Below are 21,749 nucleotides of genomic sequence, written 5' to 3'. Positions count from 1 at the left end.
TAAAACACACAAACCCTTCAGATGCAGTGCAACCTAGAGTAATTGAATTGTAGCAATATTAAAGCAATTACAGTTATAATAAATGCTCTAAAATACACTCTATATTTCCAAAATGTTTGAGAAGCACAGTCAGAACATAAGGAAATTCAGGCAAAAATTTTTTTTTTTTTTGAAAGGGAAAAAGGAGAAACAGAAGGCCTTATCAAATGGTCTGTCTGTATTAGGTAGAATGAGCTGATGACACTAGACTGGGAGGAGTGTCCCAGATCAGATTTACAGTAGGGGCGGGCAACTGCAAAGCCACCAAGTATAACACAAGGGAGGGTGGGTGGGGACACTAAAGCTATTAGCCTACAAAGCACTAGAGAAAGCCACAAAATGAAAGTTATTTGTAAAGATACAGAATGCTTTAACTGCAAACAAATCAGTTACCCGTGCAGATTTCAATAAAAGTGCTGTATATAAATTGCTAGAACAATAAACTGTATAAATAATAAAAAAAAAACAGGATACTTATATATCTCAGCTAAGAGTTGGAGTCCACACCTCTCATCCACTCTGCTCAGTGTGTATAGACAGAAACTCTCCCTACAGATAAGAACCATGATCCCTGGTTATAATCTCCTTTTCTTGGTGTCTGTAGATACTGAGGAGGAATCAATGCACCCACTGAAAATGATAACGTAAAAGTTGTGTGAAGAACAAGGGTTAAATAAATACTACATCTAAATGTTGTTACAATTTCATTATAATGTCACATTAAATTATTCATTCCATGAGTGTGGGCAGAGTTAGAAGTGACTATGGTGTTAATGTACTGATGTCCTGGTGTGCTTTACAGGTTTTGTGACTGTGGAAAATAGGAAAGAATGCGATGTTATCATACCAGTGCTGCACTGTAGTACCAACTGTGTGACTCTGTGAGTTAGGAATGAATGTGATGTTATTGTACCAGTGCTGCACTGTAATGTCTGTGTGATTGTGGGAATTGGTAATCAGTGCAAAGTTACTGTAACAGTGCTGCCCTGTAGTACCGACTGTGTGACTGTGGGAGTAAGGAATGAATGTGATGTTATTGTGCAAGTGCTGCACTGCAGTACTGACTGTGTGACTGTGGGAGTAAGGAATGAATGTGACATTACTGTGCAAATATTGCCCTGTAGTACTGACTGTGTCACTGTGGGAGTAAGGAATGAATGTGATGTTATTGTGCAAGTGCTGCCTAGTAGTACTGACTGTGTGACTGTGGGAGTAAGGAATGAATGTGACGGTATTGTGCAAGTGCTGCACTGCAGTACTGACTGTGTGACTGTGGGAGTAAGGAATGAATGTGATGTTATTATGCAAGTGCTGCACTGCAGTACTGACTGTGTGACTGTAGGAGTAAGGAATGAATGCGATGTTATTATGAAAGTGCTGCACTGCAGTACTGACTGTGTGACTGTGCGAGTAAGGAATGAATGTGACATTATTGTGCAAGTGCTGACTGTGTGACTGTGGGAGTAAGGAATGAATGTGACGTTATTGTGCAAGTGCTGCACTGCAGTACTGACTTAGTGACTGTGGGAGTAAGAAATGAATGTGACATCATTGTGCAAGTGCTGCCCTGTAGTAATGACTGTGTGACTGTGGGAGTAAGGAATGAATGTGACGTTATTGTGCAAGTGCTGCACTGTACTACTGACTATGTGACTGTGGGAGTAAGGAATTAATGTGATGTTATTATGCAAGTGCTGCACTGCAGTACTGACTGTGTGACTGTGGGAGTAAGGAATGAATGTGATGTTATTGTGCAAGTGCTGCACTGCAGTATTGACTGTGTGACTGTAGGAGTAAGGAATGAATGTGACGTTATTGTGCAAGTGCTGCACTGCAGTACTGACTGAGTGACTGTGGGAGTAAGGAATGAATATGACATTATTGTGCAAGTGCTGCCTAATAGTACTGACTGTGTGACTGTGGGAGTAAGGAATGAATGTGACGTCATTGTGCAAGTGCTGCCCTGTAGTACTGACTGTGTGACTGGAAATAAGGAATGAATGTGACGTTATTATGCAAGTGTTGCACTGCAGTACTGACTGTATGACTGTGGGAGTAAGGAATGAATATGATGTTATTATGCAATTGCTGTACTGCAGTACTGACTGTGTGACTGTGGGAGTAAGGAATGAATGTGACGTTATTGTGCAAGTGCTGCCCTGTAGTACTAATTGTGTGACTGTGGGAGATAGGAATGAATGCAACATCATTGTACTAATACTGCATTGCAGTACTGACTGTCATACTTCTCAACCTCTTAGCACAAGAAATCTGGACAAAGTCTGACATAATGAGGGACAAAGGCCTGAAAATAGGGACACATTTTAAATATTGTTTTTATGAACTTAGAACGTTGCTAGAATACTATGATTTGTGTTAGCATGCATTTCTGAAGGATGTGAAGTTTGAAACTCAAATGCATATCATTATTTATTTATTTTAGAGCTTATATCATCCCAGTGATTTGTCAACAAACACTATTTTTATGAGGAATAGATCAAAAATATGAGGCAAAAATTTGTACAGTTGACAGGTATGCTGACTGTGTGACTGTGGGAGTAAGGAATGAATGTGACAGTATTGTGCAAGTGCTGCACTGTAGTACTGACTGTGTGAATGTGGGTGTAAAGAATGAATGCGATGTTATTAATAAAGTGCTGCACTGCAGTATTGACTGTGTGACTGTGGGAGTAAGGAATGAATGTGACATTATTGTGCAAGTGCTGCACTGCAGTACTACCATGTGACTGTGGGAGTAAGGAATGAATGTGACGTTATTGTGCAAGTGCTGCATTGCAGTACTGACTGCGTGACTGTGGAAGTAAGGAATGAATGTGATGTTATTGTGCAAGTGCTGCATTGCAGTACTGACTGCGTGACTGTGGGAGTAAGGAATGAATGTGACGTTATTGTGCAAGTGCTGCACTGCAGTACTGACTGTGTGACTGTGGGAGTAAGGAATGAATGTGATGTTATTGTGCAAGTGCTGCACTGCAGTACTGCTTGAGTGACTGTGGGGGTAAGGAATGAATGTGATATTATTATGCAAGTGCTGCCTAGTAGTACTGACGTACTGACTGCGTGACTGTGGGAGTAAGGAATGAATGTGACGTCATTGTGCAAGTGCTGCCCTGTAGTACTGACTGTGTGACTGTGGGAGTAAACAATAAATGTGATGTTATTATGCAAGTGCTGCACTGCAGTACTGACTGTGTGACTGTGGGAGTAAGGAATGAATGTGATGTTATTATGCAAGTGCTGCACTGCAGTACTGCTTGAGTGACTGTAGGAGTAAGGAATGAATGTGATATTATTATGCAAGTGCTGCCTAGTAGTACTGACGTACTGACTGTGTGACTGTGGGAGTAAGGAATGAATGTGACGTCATTGTGCAAGTGCTGCCCTGTAGTACTGACTGTGTGACTGTGGGAGTAAACAATAAATGTGATGTTATTATGCAAGTGCTGCACTGCAGTACTGACTGTGTGACTGTGAGAGTAAGGAATGAATGTGATGTTATTATGCAAGTGCTGCACTGCAGTACTGGCTGTGTGACTGTGAGAGTAAGGAATGAATGTGATGTTATTATGCAAGTGCTGCACTGCAGTACTGACTGTGTGACTGTGGGAGTAAGGAATGAATGCGATGTTATTATGGAAGTGCTGCACTGCAGTACTGACTGTGTGACTGTGGGAGTAAGGAATTAATGTGACATTATTGTGCAAGTGCTGCACTGCAGTACTACCATGCGACTGTGGGAGTAAGGAATGAATGTGACATTATTGTGCAAGTGTTGCACTGCAGTACTGACTGTGTGACTGTGGGAGTAAGGAATGAATGTGATGTTATTGTGCAAGTGCTGCACTGCAGTACTGCTTGAGTGACTGTGGGGGTAAGGAATGAATGTGATGTTATTATGCAATTGCTGTACTGCAGTACTGACTGTGTGAGTGTGGGAGTAAGGAATGAATGTGACGTTATTGTGCAAGTGCTGCCTAGTACTGACTGTGTGACTGTGGGAGATAGGAATGAATGCAACATCATTGTACCAATACTGCATTGTAGTACTGACTGTCATACTTCTCAACCTCTTAGCACAAGAAATCTGGACAAAGTCTGACCTAGTGAGGGACAAAAGGCCCAAAAATAGGGACACATTTTAAATATTGTTTTTATGTACTTAGAATGTTGCTAGAATAATAGGATTTGTGTTAGCATGCTTGTCTGAAGGATGTGAAGTTTGAAACTCAAATGCATATCATTATTTATTTATTTTAGAACTTAGATCATCCCAGTGATTTGTCAACAAACACTATTTTTATGAGGAACCGACCAAAAATATGAGGCAAAAATCTGTACAGTTGACAGGTATGCTGACTGTGGGATTAAGGAATGAATGCAACGTTATTGTACCAGTGCTGCACTATCATGTCTGTGTGATTGTGGCAGTTAGGAATCAATGCAATATTATTATACCAGTGCTAACTGAAGTACTGACTGTGTGACTATGGGAATAAGGAATGAATGTAATGTTATACCAGTGCTGCATTCTAGTAGTAACTGTATTACTACACTCCTTGAGATATGTGCCCAGAGGGTGTAAACAGTGCAGAGAATATGGGTGTTATTACTATGTTATGAAAAGGCATTGGCTAGAACATGACTTCCTTATTTTTTACTGTTTATTTTAGTAACTTGGTTAACAGGAAACACCTTCAGAGCAATGCCTTTGATAAAAAAAAATGAACACTAAAGCAGTACTTGTATCTCACATATTGTATACAGACTTATACTGAAAAGAAATGATGTCATACTGTATACAAACTTATACTGAAATGAAATTATGCCATGTCACATTTCTGTTCATTATACCCAGTACAGTTCTACATTTATTGCTGAGCTGAGGTTTCTGAAATTTTCGAGTAAGTGATTTGGTAATTTTGCACATATCACATACAGCTATCACATTGGTACAGAGCTACACTTCTTTCAGATCTTACTTAAAATAGTCTGGCAGGCCAGCACAAAAAAGTTAAAGCTATAAGCCCTTAATGTGTTTAATTCTGTAGTTTTGTGTTTGACTATTTCACAATGCACTAGCACATTATTAAACTATATCTATTTATATATATATATATATATATATATATATATATATATATATATATATATATATATATATATTAACATGTATGCTAAGATGACAATGATCCTAGGCTGCTCCTGAACAAAGTACACTTGCCAAGTGACATTACCTGGTTAATAAGTGAAATAAAGCATTATCACAGATGGCAGTAGAGTGCCTTCAACATACTTCTCAAAATGCACAGACTGAAATATAGGAACAAAGGCCCTTAAAATCATCCAGCTAAAAATCTTGACATTTTAATTAGCATAATCTTTTAACACTAAATAGCATACAGCTCTTCCTGCTTCCAGTAAGAATGTGAGATACTATTCAGAAACACATTTAAAAACAGAGAGTGACAAATATAAGAAAAAAATATAAGTGTGTTATCAAAGAGACAGAGTAAAATCTGTAGACGTTAATAAATAGTACTGCAAAATTCTACCAAACAAGGTAATTTATCTTTGCTTCAGAAAAAGGGAGATGTAAAATTTGTGTTCTCTTTCTTTAAATTATTGTTGCCACTAGTATGTTGGTCATGTAGTGTGGTTTATCTGTATACTAGACAGCTTCAAAAATTACACATGAAGAGATGGATTCAGAAATTTATGTGAAAGGGTAAATGAAGTTTGAAAACAGGGACATAGCTTCCAAAATATTGATATTCTATGCTTGGGTAAATCAGGCCCAAAAATAGCAACATTCCTCCTAAATATGGATATTTGAGAGGTCTGGAATAAATTATACTGAAGCACTCCTTTAATTTCTGTAATTTTTGGATTTTGCAACATCACCTAAACGTCAATCTTGTAAAACAGTCTGTAAAAGTACAGCATCATAGCACCCCCTGCAGGCAGTAAGACAGATGAGCAATGAGAACAAAACGCTGTCATAAAATAAGGCGCTGTTATGTCTGATGCAAATCAGGTATTCAAAGTGCTTAACAGTGAGTCAGGGGGCAACAATGCATTTACAGTAAAATAACATGCTTTTTCATAGACAGATGAGAGTGACCGAATTTGGAAGTACTGATGTGGAAAACATATTCTGTGTGCTGTTCCAAAAATGTAGTTTACAACCTCTGTCTCACATTGCATTCAATACATTTCAGTGCAGAATATGGCAAAAAGATGAGCTGAAAGAGATCTCCAGAATATGCCTCAGTGGAAGATATAAAATTTCCCCAAGCAGAGCTACCATTTGCAAACTTTACAGAGATCTACTAGTATGTATAGGTATGTTCCTCACCCTCTACCTATGTATATCTATATCGTTCTCTCTCTCTTACATATATATATATATATATATATATATATATATATATATGACACACTCACAGATACACAAGTTCACACAGACATTTATACAAGTGTATGTGTGCATATCTTTAAATAAAATACACACACACACACAGACACACACACACACACACACACACATATATATATATATATATATATATAGATATATAGATATATGTATGTATATGCATATGTGTGCATTTATGTCTTTTGATAAAATACACACACGCATATATGCATATGTTTATGCATTGTATGCATACATGTAAACACGCACACAATGTATTGTGTGTGTGTGTATGCCATATGCACGCCACACATGCATATACACACACACACACACACACACACACACACACACACACACACACACACACACACTTTTATGTGCAAAGTAATTGGTTTTGGTCTATGTTCTTGTGAATGGTCTCTGGGAAAACTTTTCTGTGCTGACTGTGAACTAAAATCCTTTGGAAAGCACACAAGACATGTATATATTCTCCACATAAATTATACATCGTGCTGTAGTACAGATTTATCAGATATGGAGGATTATTTTTTTTTACCTTGCAGTACAACTCAAGTGGAAAGCTTGCATATGTAATGCTCTGTGAAAGAAACCATTAGTAGCATTTGGTTACAAATGATGACAAACATCATTGGTCAACACTGCATATCCACCTCCTTAAAATTTTAAGTAACTATGTCAAATAGTTCCATTTACAGGAACACTTTGTTTCCCTATTACATCAAATTGAAAAATGTGACATTTGTCACCCTGAACAAAAGTCACAGTAGTTAAAGGCATTCATATAAGTGAGCACATCATCTTTTTTCTTTTTAATATTACTTTCTGCAAAAATGAAGTTGAGTGTAGAGATGGCCTGCTGTGCCCCCACTTCTGTACAAGCTTGGACTGTGCATAGTTTCAACTGAAAAAAAAAACAACAACATTATGACACTATAGCTAAAGGTTGTAAAACATTCAATATTTGAATCATTTCAATATCATTTGCAATTGCTTCATCAGTAATGAAAATTATATCATTTGCTCCTCAGTAGAACAGCTCCATATTTTGAATGGACTTATACTTTTCATAAGTTTCAAAAATCACTTTCTCCTACCTAACTAGATGCCTTCAAAAACTCTTTAATTGACAGGACTTTTTCTGGACCAACAGGTGAACATATTTTATTTTTTTTTCATTTACGCAAATCAGAGATTACATTCCAACATTCTTCTTTTCAAAGTAGGATATCTCAGGAACCAAGCGTCTAGTTCCAACTATGTTTGGTATAATACTATTAAGGGTCTATTCTGTTGCAAAATCACATTAACTGGACAATTTATTACAAAATTTAAATATTTTTGCCTTACAAGAGAAAGAACTCCGTAGAACCCTTAAATACACATGGGGTAGATGTGCATATTGACAAACTTTCTGAAATAATTTTGGTATAGAAGATTCCATTTAATATGTACATTTTTTGTTTTATGAATTTTGTGCAAAATAAAGTGAGTAAGTATCATTCTTGTCTGTGACAATGAAGTTCTATGAGGTGCTGTGTTGGTTTTACTTGGTGCTGTGAGTCAAACTGAAACAAAATCATCTTAAAATTACTTTAAACATTAATACATTCTCTTAGGATTAGACATAGAAAAAACTGCAGTTGTGCTTCACTGACTTCACTGCATTGAGGTAGATTTACCAAAGGTTTTCTTAAGTCAGTGATTGCCATTGATGAGAGAGCCTCAGGTTAGGAGAGACTGGAACTTCTATTCTCCCATCTTTCCAAAGTGAAGACGTGTTAATATGTGCACAGTATGCGATTATGTAAAGTACTAGACTAGTTCCTCATACCTTTATGAAAGGCACCTTGCAGCCAGTGAACAACAAAAGGCCAAAAGACAAGAAACAGGTATTTCCTCATGTGCACATCTGGAAGCCACCACTTGGAGGAATTTTGCAGAAACATCTGAAAAAATATATTTTTTAACATTAGACAAATATTTACTCACTTTTTTGTACTACTAGATGTATGCACACACACACACACACACACACACACACACACACACACACACACACACACACACACACGTACTTTCACTCTAAATTGTAGGCATACAATACCAGACAGTGCTACATATTTTCATGTCTGACTTAAGAGGGCATATAAGTGATTACAAGCAAAACACAGGAACAGCAATATAGATCCGATCATAACCAGAGTATTATGTCTTTGAGACATAGATGCCAAGAAATACACCTTGAGAATGAAGCTGAAGAGTGTATGTTGTCATCCATGTAAAAGAACACATAAAGGGTTAGGGACAGGGACCGGATCATAATGGAGCTTCATATACTATTAGTTACAGAAAAAAAAGTGCATCTTTGAAAGTTGGTAAGCACTTAAGTGAGCTCTCTCAAACAGACAGCAGCACACCTCACAACTTTTTGTGTAAAACATAAAGACACTAGAATGCAGATACACAATATCTTTTATTCGACCAACATAGGTTTTGCAATTACTCAAGTTTTAGAGGTGGCATGAGACCTTTGTCAAGTGCTATTAAGTTACTGATGTTAAATACAGTGCTTAAATATCCACTTGTGCCTAAAAAATGAAGTAAATAACTTATTTCCGATTGGCTAAAAAAGGAAAACTCAAAAATGCTGGTGTGATAAAAAAATGTGCAACTCAGGAAACACCTGAGAGACAGATACTGTGTGTGTGTGTGTGTGTGTGTGTGTGTGTGTGTGTGTGTGTGTGTGTGTGTGTGTGTGTGTGTGTGTGTGTGTGTGCGTGTGTGTGCTCATGCATGTGCATGCACACATCTGCTTGTGTGGAACAGAAAGAGAAAGAGAGAGATACACACACAAAGACTGAAACTGTAAAAGACCATATCGTGCCCTGCTATGAAAATCGAAGTTTAGCATGCTACATTATTTTATTATTTGTTTTTATATTAAATATGTATTCGTTGCAACTTATGGGACTTTTTTGATTGTCACAGCTTAAGTTTGTATTTTTTTATATTATGTATTCTCTGTGGGGTTACTGTGAGTACCCCAAGTTCTACAGGGAAGAATTATATCCTAGTGGTAGTACATTATGCTACCAGATACCCTAAGCCGGTGGCTATGTCCTCCATCGAGGCAGAAAAGGTGGCAAATGCTTTGTTAGAGATTTTTAACAGAGTAGGGCTCCCAAAAGAAATACTGACTGACAGAGGTGCCAATTTCATGTCAAACCTGCTGGCTTGTCTGTGGGAGCACTGTGGGGTGAAGCACCTAAAGATCCCACCCTACCATCCCCAGCCTAACAGCCTGATGGAGAGGTTAAACTCTACAATAAAGACCATGCTATGGGCATTTGCAGACCAGTTCAAGAGGGAGTGGGACAAATATTTGCCCCATCTGTTGTTTGTTTACAAAGAGGTGCCCCAGGAATCCACAGGTTTTTCACCCTTTGAGTTGCTGTATAGGTGTAGGGTGAGGGGACCTCTAGATTTAATTCATGATGAATGGGAGGGTGAGTGTGAATTCCACAAGGAGTCTGTTGTGGCATATGTCCTAAACAAACCTCAGTACAAGGCTCAAGTAACTCATGGGCAGAAACCCAACAGCAGAAGATGGTCTGGTTTGACAGGAATGGGAAGGACCCTTCAAAGTGGTAAGGAAGGTCAGTAATCTTAACTACATGGTAAAACTGCTAGGCAGGAGGCAGGGGCACGAATTGTACCATGTTCACACCATGAATCCTTACCATGACAGGGAAGCCCTTGGGCTAAGTATTTGCAGTAGAAGGCAGAAGGAGTCTGAGTGGGATTTATGGCTACAGGGAGCCAGCCAGCAAAATCCCAAATTACTATGGTGGAGCCTAGGGTTGCAGGCATATGATAAGACATTGCAGCACTGTACTGGGGTCAGCAAAGGCAAGGCAGCTGGAATCTCAAGACAGAAAATGGGGCAATATTTTCCCAGATAGGCTCATCTCCCTCAAGCAACTTTTCTCAAGGGTCACTTGAAAAACTAGCTTGAGTCTTTGAGGAGGGAAGAAGTGTGATGAAAGGAGATACTGCCTGCCCAGCTAGCTGGAATTTTGTGAATAAGTATATGTCATTGGTGGATATCAAAATGATTTATACAAGATGCTTACGTTACAAATGTATTAGAACTGTATGTCATGTGTATATCAAACTGCCTGTACAGATGTGTGTGTTGAAAAGGGTATTTGCAGAGTGCTGTTTGAAATGTAGCCACAGTGTGCTCTACTGGAAGAGAATAGAAATGTACATGCACTATTGTAACTGTTTAAATGTATATATTTTAACAGTGGAAACTGGAATACAGGAGGTTAACTTCAGGAAAATAACTGAAATTAAATTACTTTATGGCTAAGCCGTAAAAGATGGTATCTTTCAGTTTTCAATAGAGCAAGAGACACAATGTCTGTACTAGGAACATTTCTGTATTGTCTTTAGGGTGAAGTAATTACTAGTCTTGAAAGCATAAAGGAATGCAATTGTTTTATGACTTCCAGCATCTTCCACAGATATGAGGAGAAGCCCTTGTCTGTATATTTTTACAGGTAGATGCTAAATGCTGCCAGCTTCATCAATGGTTGCTTTGGGTCTGGAAGCCAAAAGTCACATGACAAGAACTTATGTAATTCTGCAAGCTATCCCAGCAGTAAAATTTAGATATTAATAATATAGAAATTAATAATAATAAAGAATAATCTTCCCTCACACATCTCCTCTCTAGCCACTCTTCCACTCTTCCAGAAACAACACCTAATACATCTGAACAAGTTCTGGCTTTGCTCTTGTACCAGTCCTGACTAACTACTTCCATCTATCCCCTATCATAATTCTTTATTCACCACTATAATATTCTATCTGACTACAAATAACTTAATGCCTCTATAGTTACTAGTGTTCTCATACAAAAAAAAAAAAAAAAAAAAGATTTTTTTTTTTTTGGTTTAAGAATTATGTATTACATACTGAAATTCGTAATAACCATATTTTGTACTGAAAGCAGCTAATGCCTTCCTTTTACTTAGTTGTTTTATTTGTCTTCTTTTTAGATTTGTATTACCTGTACTAAAATCACTGTATTCTTGCTTATTGCCTTTGTAATAAGTGTTTATTGTTTATGTTTATGTTTATTATCTTGCTTGAATCCTTGGAGCTTTTCTCCCCGGGCCTCCACTGAAAATGGACATGGATCCAGCTGGACTAGCCCGGTCAACAAATGTAAAATAAAATAAAATAAATACATTAAATTAATTTGAGAAGTCTCTTAGTGAGACAGAGCATTCTGTATTCTGCATTGGACCTGACAACAACTAGAAGATCGATTCACCAAATCTCCCTTGCTCTATTAGTAAGTTCTTAGATTATAGTAGTTCTGTTAGATTCAGTCAGAAATATAGTAAAGCTTAGTTCAGATATTTTTCTTTATTCATTTGAGACTGTCCTACAATGTTGTTTTAAATATTTTCTGTGGTTTCAAACTCTGATGTCACTGTTAATATATATCTGGTATTGTCTTGTTCTTTTATTATTTATTATTAAATACATTTAAATCATTTGTTGTGGCTGATCTGTGTAGAACTATTTAAGTTTTAGTACTTTTATATTTTTTGGTTTTCACTTTGTGGGCCACTCCTAACAGCCTTGCTCTTGGTCAAGCTACCATTTGTGTTAATATTAATATTACACAGTAAGATTCTATACCCTTTGTTAACGGCCTTAAAGTAGCTGATAAGGAGTGGCTAGTGGCAGTAATAAATCAAACCTCAAAGTGTGTGTGTGTGTGTGTGTGTGTGTGTGTGTGTGTGTGTGTGTCAGCTACTTGGGCAGGGACACGAAGCACTGGTTGGACAGAGAGTCTTGTTGGGGATTTGGAGGAAGAGTGAGAAACAAGCCCTGGACTGACTGTGGTCTCTGTGTGCTCTTAAGGGAAATTGCACTTGATGTCGAGAGCTGCATCTGGAAATACTCTGTGTGTACTTGTCATCCTCCTAGTGTACATTCCCCACTGTTGCCAGTGGTAAGGATTGAGGCTCCTTGATTACTGGTCCAGTGGAGGGTTGTCACAGTTACTTTCAATGCATCATCCTACGCTTGTTGTTTCTTAGATTATGTATTCTCTGTAACTATTGGGGTTTTTCCCCTGGGCCTCCACTGAAAATGGGTTACCCACCCAGTTAGACTATCCCAGTAAACAAACATAAAATAAAGTAAAATAAGTAAATAAATAATTAGAGTTGATGTTCATTTAGCAGAGAAGATAACACTTGGAGAAACTGCCCTGACATTAAATATATAATAAATCACAATACAAAAAATGTGCAGGTAGATTACTTAAACATAGAGAAAGAAAACATGATGTTATAATTTGTTTGTTGTTTGTCTGTCTAAACAAGCAATCGTTGTGAGACAGACATTTTTGTTAATAGAAAATATGAATTAGTAGTGATGTCTAATTGGCAATGAAAAGAAAGTTCAGGCACCACCAACAGAATAAAGTATAAGGTTAGAAAGTATGAATGCTGTGCGCAGCTAATACACTATCTATGCTGTGGTTTATCTGAGAGAAAGAAAAAGAGAGAGAGAGAGATGAAAATCTGTTGTTATAAATAAAACTCAGGTGTTAAAACATAGACCCTAGTAAGCAGTTTGGATTCAAAGTATATTCTCCACAAATCATGCATTACCAGAAAAACAAGCAAACAAACAAACATTTGTTGCTCTTCAGTACATTTTATTTGTGTCGACTCTTAGTTGCTTAGACATATATCCAGGTTCAAATCACTGTCAGCTAGAACTGAATGATCTTAATCTTCACTGTTATTCTTTCCAGAGGTGTACAGAAATGTCACTGAAGAACCAAAATGGTCATATTTGATACAGAATGCTCTGACTAGGAAAAGTGCACTGATAGCTTGTCAGACATTTTATTTGTAACTGTGTGTTTATGGGCAATCAATCATCCTAGTTCTGAATGTCTGGACTGTTTTTCCCATACAACCTGTCTCTGGACATTTCTTGCATTTGACTAGATAAATTATGTTTTCAGAGGTGCATGCAAATGAATCCTGTACTTGGAGAATTTGTTCTGTGAAATTGGTATGCTGGAAGCTATAAAATCATGTGAGATGTTTTGCATCTTGGATGGTTGCAGAGTTTTTGGAGGTCCTTTACCATTTTGTGGATTTTTTTAAGTTCCGTGGCCTGATTCTCATCTTGGGATTGGTGCTATTGTTTACTTGTGGTGAGAGAAGAAGCAAAGAAGCATTGTATCCCAACAGAGTGAAACTGTGGGGAGGCCAACACTAATAGTAGTCAGGCAGTAGCCATTCAGGTGAATCTCCTCTTTTCTTCATTCTTGACAAGCTAATTCTTTCTTTTCAGTAAGTACTGATTGATTTGCTAACCTGACTTCAGAATATCTTCCTAAATACTTCATTCATAAATCGTTAGGGTCTACTTATCACTTTCACCTCAAGTGTTTGGCAGTGCCCTGTATACACACAGGCATCATGAGTCAATATTTTTCCTGTAAAAGCACCCTTGAAATTTCACCAATACCTAGTTGCACACAGGGTAACTAGTTTGCAGTGACAAGCACTGCACCCGGAGATGCAAACCAGATACTCCTGACATTACTTTATATTCTCACTCTGTCTAAACAATAAAAAGGGTCTGTTGCCATGAATATGAACTTTCCCACTATCCCTGTTACCAGTGTGGTGGATATAGGCATCCTGGGGCAATGTAGAAATTGCCTTATGTTTACTGACAACTAGTTAATTCTCAGACAAACTGATATGGTATGTGACAGATGTATTTACACCATGTCACTGGAGGCAAAGCTCTCATATAAAAGCACTCTTGATGTCAATCAGGTTGTCAGTAGCACACACATTGTACCCATCACACACAGTTCGAAGCAGATACAGAGAACCACACATGCTGAGGCACTTAAATGTAACCTTCCTAAACCCCAAATACCTCCGAGACGAAGTACACATAACAAATACCCTCAGCAACCCTGAATGCATTCTTTCAAAACAACATCCACATCAGCACATACAGCCACATCTCACGGAGCCTCTACGTCTAAGTCCATAAGGCAAGTCACCACAGAATCCAGCATTCTGATCATTGGAGACTCCATTGTGAGAGACACTGATGTCCCTCTCACCAGACTGAGTATGAAGAAAGTCATGGTTGGTTGCTCATCAGGGGCAAGGATCTGCCACATTACACACACACACAGGTCAGTGGACCACAAGTACCAGTAAAACTCAGTCATAGTCCAAGTGGGTATAAATGACCTGAGGCATACCTCCCTAGACTATATGAAGATAGATGTCATGGAGCTCACAGAATATGTGTCCCAGGCTGGTATGAGCCTAGCACTGAGCAGCATTTTACCGTCTCCAAGGATGATTCCAAAATACATACTGAAGATGACTGATTAATAACTGGCTTAGCTTCTGGTGTCATTTTAAGGGGTATAATATTTGTCAGCTTAGAATGAGACGATCAACAGACCATGCTGCTTTGCCAGGAATGCTCTGCACCTCTCCCCTCTATGCTTTTGAATATTAGCTAAAACATTGTCTTCCCCCATAATGCCTTTTTTAGGCAATGCCAAACTGAAAGTCCTTCTGACAAAGCAAATCAAAACCAAGAAACTCTAAAGGTGTTACTGCTCAATGCCAGGAGTCTAAACAAAAAACTCCACTCTCTAAAAGCTCTCCTCACCCTAGAAAATGCTGACGTCTGTGTGGTCACTGAGACATGGTTTAAAGCTGAGGAGAGTATATTAGCAGTGCAAGGCTATAATGCCTTCCAAACATTTAGACCACAGACAGGGACTAAAGGTGGAGGGATCTCGATTTACATCACAAATAAATATACCTCAAGGCTGGTCAAACAGGATGATGCAGTGGAGCCTCTCAATGTTCAAATCACCATAGGCAAAATCCAATACCACTTCTTTGCATGCTATAGATCCTCCTCTATGACCCTGGACACCCAAGGCGTGTATTTTAACTTATTAGAAACACTCACCATCCAACCCAATACCATATTCATGGGTGATTTTAATTACCCTACTATTAACTGGGAATCATATACTACACCAAATATACAGTCACAGAGATTCCTGGATTTTTTAAACACAAACTCCCTCGACTAGGCTGTCAGTACAATGATCACGGGTGCAGACATACTTGATCTGACCCTCACTAATATGGGAGTTGCACACCCCTTAGTATAATGTCTTGTCTGGTAAGGCCAAACCACAACATGGTCTCCTTTGAAGTAAAAATAAAACCTGGAACCTCAGCTAACCCCAGAATATTCAGGAACTACTCTAAGGCTAATTTTATAATTATAAGTGATAAACTGGTAAAATTTAGAGTGTTTATATCACGTTATCGAAAGATGAAAATAGCGAACGCTATTTCATCAAACCTAAAATATCTAAACCACATAATATCGAACATTCAGAACAGCGAATTTTTTCCTTGTGAAAAAATTTGCTATTCCAAAACACATACACACAACACAAGCACACCTAAAAAACATCAATACACACACATACACTTATAATCCTACAACTAACCCTACACTAAACTATACATATGCTACTATCTATCCACTTACCTTAACCCAAACCCTAACCCTAAGGTACATCACTATTGCACACTCACCTAACCCGCGCCCTAACTCACTTAACCTGCCCCTAAACCTAATTCACCTAACCTGTGCCCTAACCCTGACTCACCTAACCCGCACCCTAACCCTAACTCACCTAACCCGCGCCCTAACCCTAACCCACCTAACCCATGCCCTAATCCTAACAGCCTCACAATCGCACACTTACCTGAACCCGACCCGTAAATCTCCACCACAGCGCTGAAAATAGCGAAGCCACAGAACCGGCCAGCCGAATTCTTTCCCTGGGAAAGAATTCGGTGTTCTGCAGCTTCGCTATTTTTAGCGTTCGATTAAAATGGGTCGATATTAGAACATTCAAAGTTTTAAAACTTCGATGTTCTGATATAGACCCAAATTTAGATTTCCCATAAACCCAGAGAACACTGCTGCCTAAGCAGAAATGTACACAGAAACCCTGTACAAGCATGTTAATAGCTGCATAGAGGCACCTGTACCCACCAGGAAGAAGTACAGAAATAGCAAACAACAAGCCACCCTGGTGGAAACACAACATCAATAGGCTGTATATCAGAAGGAAGAAAATCATGGAAAAAAATTAAGAGGTGTAGCATCCAATAGGATAAAAGCACTCTTATCAAACTAAACAAACAACTCCAAGTACAAATAAAGTATACCAAAGCCAAATCTGAGGTAAATGTGGCCTCCCAGGCTGAGGACAACCACAAGGCATCTTTTAGCTGTGTTCACAACCGCCAAGTCAATACACAATTGTGTGTAGAGCTCATTGTAAATGGAGCCACCTATACTGAGCCAGATGATATAGCAAACCTACTGGCCAACAAACTCGGCTCCAACTTTACCCCTCTCTCCCCCTCAACCTTCCCTCAGGAAATACCATCAAATATAACTCCCCCTACTATCACCAGGGAACAGATCCTTAACATTCTCTCTACGGCCAAGAACATTGCATCAATGGGCCCAGACAATATTCCATGATGTCTTCTAAATAGCATGAAACATGACCTATCAGGCTGTCTGGAATTACTATTTAACTGTAGCATCCAAACAGTTTTCATGCCTCATGAATTGAGAACAGCAACTGTCATCCCTCTGCACAAAGGTGGGCCATCTACAGACCCTGGAAACTACAGACTTATAATTCTCACTAGTCTCATATACAAAGCCATGGAAATGATCAATAATGACATAGGAAACCTCCAGACACTGGACTCAACCCAGTTTGGTTTCATCAAGGGTAGGTCTTGCCAACTCAACCTGGTGGACTTCTTTGAGAAGATCACCAAAACAGTGGATGAGGGCAAATCGGTTCATACTGCATACCTTGACCTGGCCAAGGCATTTGACACGATACCCAACTCGGGCATTGTTGACAAACTAAAGATGTTAGGTATAAACCCTTATGACACCCAGTGAACAGCCAGCTGTCTCACAGACAAGACCCAGAAAGTTAGAATTGGGAAGTCCACCTCTACAAAGAGGTCCATCATAAGTGGACTCCCTCAGGGATTAGTCCTGGACAGTTCCTTTTTGGTATTTATTTCTATGAAATCAAGGCCAATGTAAATGGCCTCTGGCTGACTAAATTTGCTGCTTATTGCAAATTAGGAGTAGTCATAGAATGTCCCATCAACTCAAATGTTCTCCAAGAAAGGCTGATACAGACAAATGACTGTTGTCAGAGCCATGGACTAAAACTAAATGCCAAGAAATGCATAATAGTATCCTTCTGGAAGCCATCCACCCCTGGTAATTGCCATATTGACAACACACCCCTTAAGAGCTGACTCAGTATTCAGGGACTTAGGGACACACATAGATAGTAATCTAGCCTTTGCCATCACATTTCTACTGTAGTGAGAAAATCATTCTGTCTTGTGCAACTTATAAACAAAGGTATGGCGTCTAGGTCCATGGAAGTCATTGTTCTACTGTATTCAGCATTCATCAGACCTATCATTGACTACAATGCCTCCTTTGGTATGTACTCAACCAGGCACATCCAACAATTGGAATGTCCACAGAAATTCCTCACTAAAAGAATAAGTAATATGTCCTATGCAGACTGCCACAGGGCCATAACCATTTATTTTGTCTCCTAGAGGCTGTTGAAGGGAGATTGATCCCTGGCATATAAGGCATTGTCAAACCCCACCCTGATTGACTTTCTGTATATCCAGCATAAGAATTACCTATTTTAAATACTTAAACCTTGTCTGTGATATCAACAGGACCTGATGGAGAGACAGGTATATATCCCAGAAGCTATCGCCTCTCTGGAACAGGCTCCCCATCCATGTGAAGCAGAGTTCCTCTATAACCCCGTTCAAGTGTAACCTGAGCAACTGGATGGGGAAAAGGAAATTCATCCTTGGTTTGGCACCTATGTCTCTAATAGACACAGGCAGCCTGTAAATGGTTCATTTCCTAGGCCACTGTTTGTAAATGTTTCATCTGCCAAGCCCCTGCTTACACTTATCAAGGTTATGAGAACTTGTCAAAATTTGGGATGGATGGCTAAGCTTAAAAAGACCCTTGTGGTTGTTAGCCTAGAACACACTTATGAACCTACGCTGTTCCTTGTGAAACTCTGCTACAGGGGTTCCTCTTTTTATACTGAAGCAGCTGTTCTCATGGTAGCTGTATTGCTGTCTACTGCCCTGTCAAACTCCCTGGCAGAGTGACCTTGAACAAGCAAGGCTTCTTTCTTGTGCTAAATTTGTGTCCCTTTCTGTCTCACTAGAACAAACATAGTAATATTGAAGTTCTTGACTGTAAATAACTGATGTCTTTTTGTGGCTGGGCTGATTACTGCTGTGCAGATACATATGTCTGTCACATGGTTTGCCATAGACACATGTCTGTAATGTCCCATTTTGTAAAGCAGATTTAGTATCAAGGAAGGTTACACTTGAAGTGAAGTACTCCAAGGAGATTTTAATAGAGGGATGGATTCTGTTGAGTCCTTGGTGGAATTCCTTGAAGGAGTAGATGCTATGTGTCTAAATTATAGATAAGTCATCAATAATATTCATATACGTGAGTGGTCTGTGTCTGTAGTGTTGTAGAAATTCCTCTTCCGGGTTTGCCACAAAGAGGTTTGCATATTATGGAGTCATTCTGGTTCCCATTGCAATGCCCATAGTCTGAACATAATGTTTGCCGTTAAAGATAAAATTATGCATCAGAATAAATTCCTTAAGTTGTCCCTCTATATCTGGAATAATGTTGTGATGAACTTAGACAGACTAACAACTTACAAATTAGAACTTCTTGTTTTCCTTCTCTGGATTTAACTAGTCTCTATATCATGTGATTTATTTTTCAAGTAAATGTCAGAATTCTTTCGCTCAGCATTATTTATTTATTTAACATTTCTTAACTGGGAAAGTCCAACTTGGAATGAAGCCAATTTTCAGCAGAGGCCCAGGGAGAAATGCTCCAGATGCATGACTTTGTAATGTGGGATGAAACCAGAGCACCCAGAGGAAACCCACACGAACACAGGGAGGACATGCAGACTCCGCACAGAAGGCACCCCAGCCGAGAATCGAACCGAAAAACCTCTTGCTGTGAGGCAACAATGCTACCACTGCACGACTGTGCCATCCAACCATCTGACAGACATATGTATCTTCTCTGCTAAATAAGCACTAAATCTAATGTAACATGCCAAACTTTGATTTTTATAGCAGTGCATGACTCTGTTTTCTACAGTTTCAGTCTAATACTCACACACACACACACACATACACACACACACACACACACACACACACACACACACACACACACACACACACACACACACACACACACGATTTGTCTTTCAGGTATAGCCCAAACTGCACATTTTTTCTGCAGTAGCATTTTTCAAGTTTTCATTTTTTTTAGCCAATTGTAAACAAATGATGTACTAACCTTTCTAGGCAGGAGTGAAAACAATGCATCTAACTTGTCTCATGCCAACTCAAAAGCGTGAAGAACTGCAAAGCATATGCTAGTCCAATAAAAGGTGTTACATCCTGTCTGTATTACAGTGCCTTTGTGTTATCTATTAGTGGACCAATACAGCATTTCCTAGTTTTTTTCTCATTTGTTTAAGAATTCTGGGGGACAAAGGAACAAAATCAGGGACAATTTTTAAATATTGCTATAATTCACTTAAAACATCAATAGAATGACAGGTTTTACACTGATATGGATCTTCTGAACAGTAAGAAGCATGAAACTCTAATTCTGGCATTTTTGACTGTAATCCTCAATGATTTACCAGAAAATAATAAAAAAAAAACATTCACGTGAGACAGATCAAAAATATGAGACAAACTCAGGGACAGTTGAGAGGCATAGACAGCAGGCAGAAATAAAGCTGTTTTACCTTCTGCTACTGCTCTTTGCTGGTCAGCACTGTCTGTTCTTGGTCCCTAGTACAAGGTCTGATCATAACAGCACGAGTGTGTGTAACAATTTTATAACAACAATGGAGTGTATGTAACAATGTTACACCAACAGTGTTAAAAGCCCTTTGTAATAAACAGAGTGGAGTTTGTGGGGTTAGAGCTAGTAACAAAGGCTTGATTAACTTTGGAGGTCATGTTTATTCTTGCCAGAAGTTAGGCCAAAAGCCTTAAAATAACTGAAACTCTAGTTGTTTTCCAACTGCTGATGCTATTCCCACATCCAAGCAGAGGAATCTACATAGTTTCCAACAATACCTTTGCTGTCATATAACCAATATGCTTGACAAAGTGCAACAGAGGATCCAGTCATAGGCATTTCCAAGGGGAGCTACTGCTTCTATGGAAAAGATGACACACACTTGCCCTTAAAATGTCCTATTGACTAGAAGGTGAGTAAACTAAGAAAGAGGTTATTTTGTGAAATCAATGCATTTTGAAGTTTTTTAAATAAAGGTTATGTTTATAGGGTCCCTATCAGATGCTTGAGTTTTCAGAAACTCGAAATTCATATTGTCAAGGCCATATGATTGAGTTTCCAAAAACTTGAACCTTTTGAATGAAGATTGCTGTACAGTGCAGATCAGGGAATTTACCCTTTTCCCCACTGTTGGAGTTGTTATATATGCAGCCCCCCACATGGAGTTGCCGGGGATCTTACCTCCCTGCAAAAAAGTAGATTTTTTTCTGTTTTTTCAAGTCTGAGTTTTCGGAAACCCGAACATATTGTCTTGACAATATGAATTTCACGTTTCTGAAAACTCAAGCTTTTGACATAGACCTGTTTTATGTAGTCAAATGTTCTTGTATCAATAAAATGGAAATGGTAACATTTTTTTGCATTAGCATCTTTTGGTCTATGTTCATAAGGACAGTGTCTGTGATGTTTCTGTAATACTTGTCCCTGAAGAGCCATACTGTATGGAAAATGTCCACCTAATCTATCTATCTATCTATCTATCTATCTATCTATCTATCTATCTATCTATCTATCTCTTTATCTATCTGTTTGTCTGCATTTATCTCAATCTATCAACTTATCTGTGTGTGTTTCTATCTCAGTTTGTGTGTGTGTGTGTGTGTGTGTGTGTGTG

General features: G+C 38.6%; 1 protein-coding gene across 4 annotated transcripts in view; it reads right to left on the bottom strand.

Moving 5' to 3' along the window:
- Positions 1–6,669: 6,669 nt before the first annotated feature.
- Positions 6,670–21,749, bottom strand: part of ACBD4 (acyl-CoA binding domain containing 4) — a 471,606-nt gene continuing 456,526 nt past the window's right edge. For all 4 annotated transcript variants that reach the window (XM_044055126.1, XM_044055125.1, XM_044055128.1 and 1 more), the window contains 2 exons: positions 8,331–8,445; positions 6,670–7,400 (listed from right to left, as the gene is read on the bottom strand). In XM_044055126.1, the coding sequence (XP_043911061.1) occupies positions 7,315–7,400; positions 8,331–8,445 (201 nt within the window). In that variant the 3' untranslated portion in view covers positions 6,670–7,314. The remainder of the gene's footprint in view (positions 7,401–8,330; positions 8,446–21,749) is intronic.

This window comes from Protopterus annectens, chromosome 13.part0, assembly GCF_019279795.1.
Source record: "Protopterus annectens isolate FY-2018-M chromosome 13.part0, PAN1.0, whole genome shotgun sequence".
NCBI lineage: Eukaryota > Metazoa > Chordata > Ceratodontiformes > Protopteridae > Protopterus > Protopterus annectens.
Note: the sequence above shows the minus strand (reverse complement) of the source record. Positions and strands in the feature narration are given on the sequence as shown.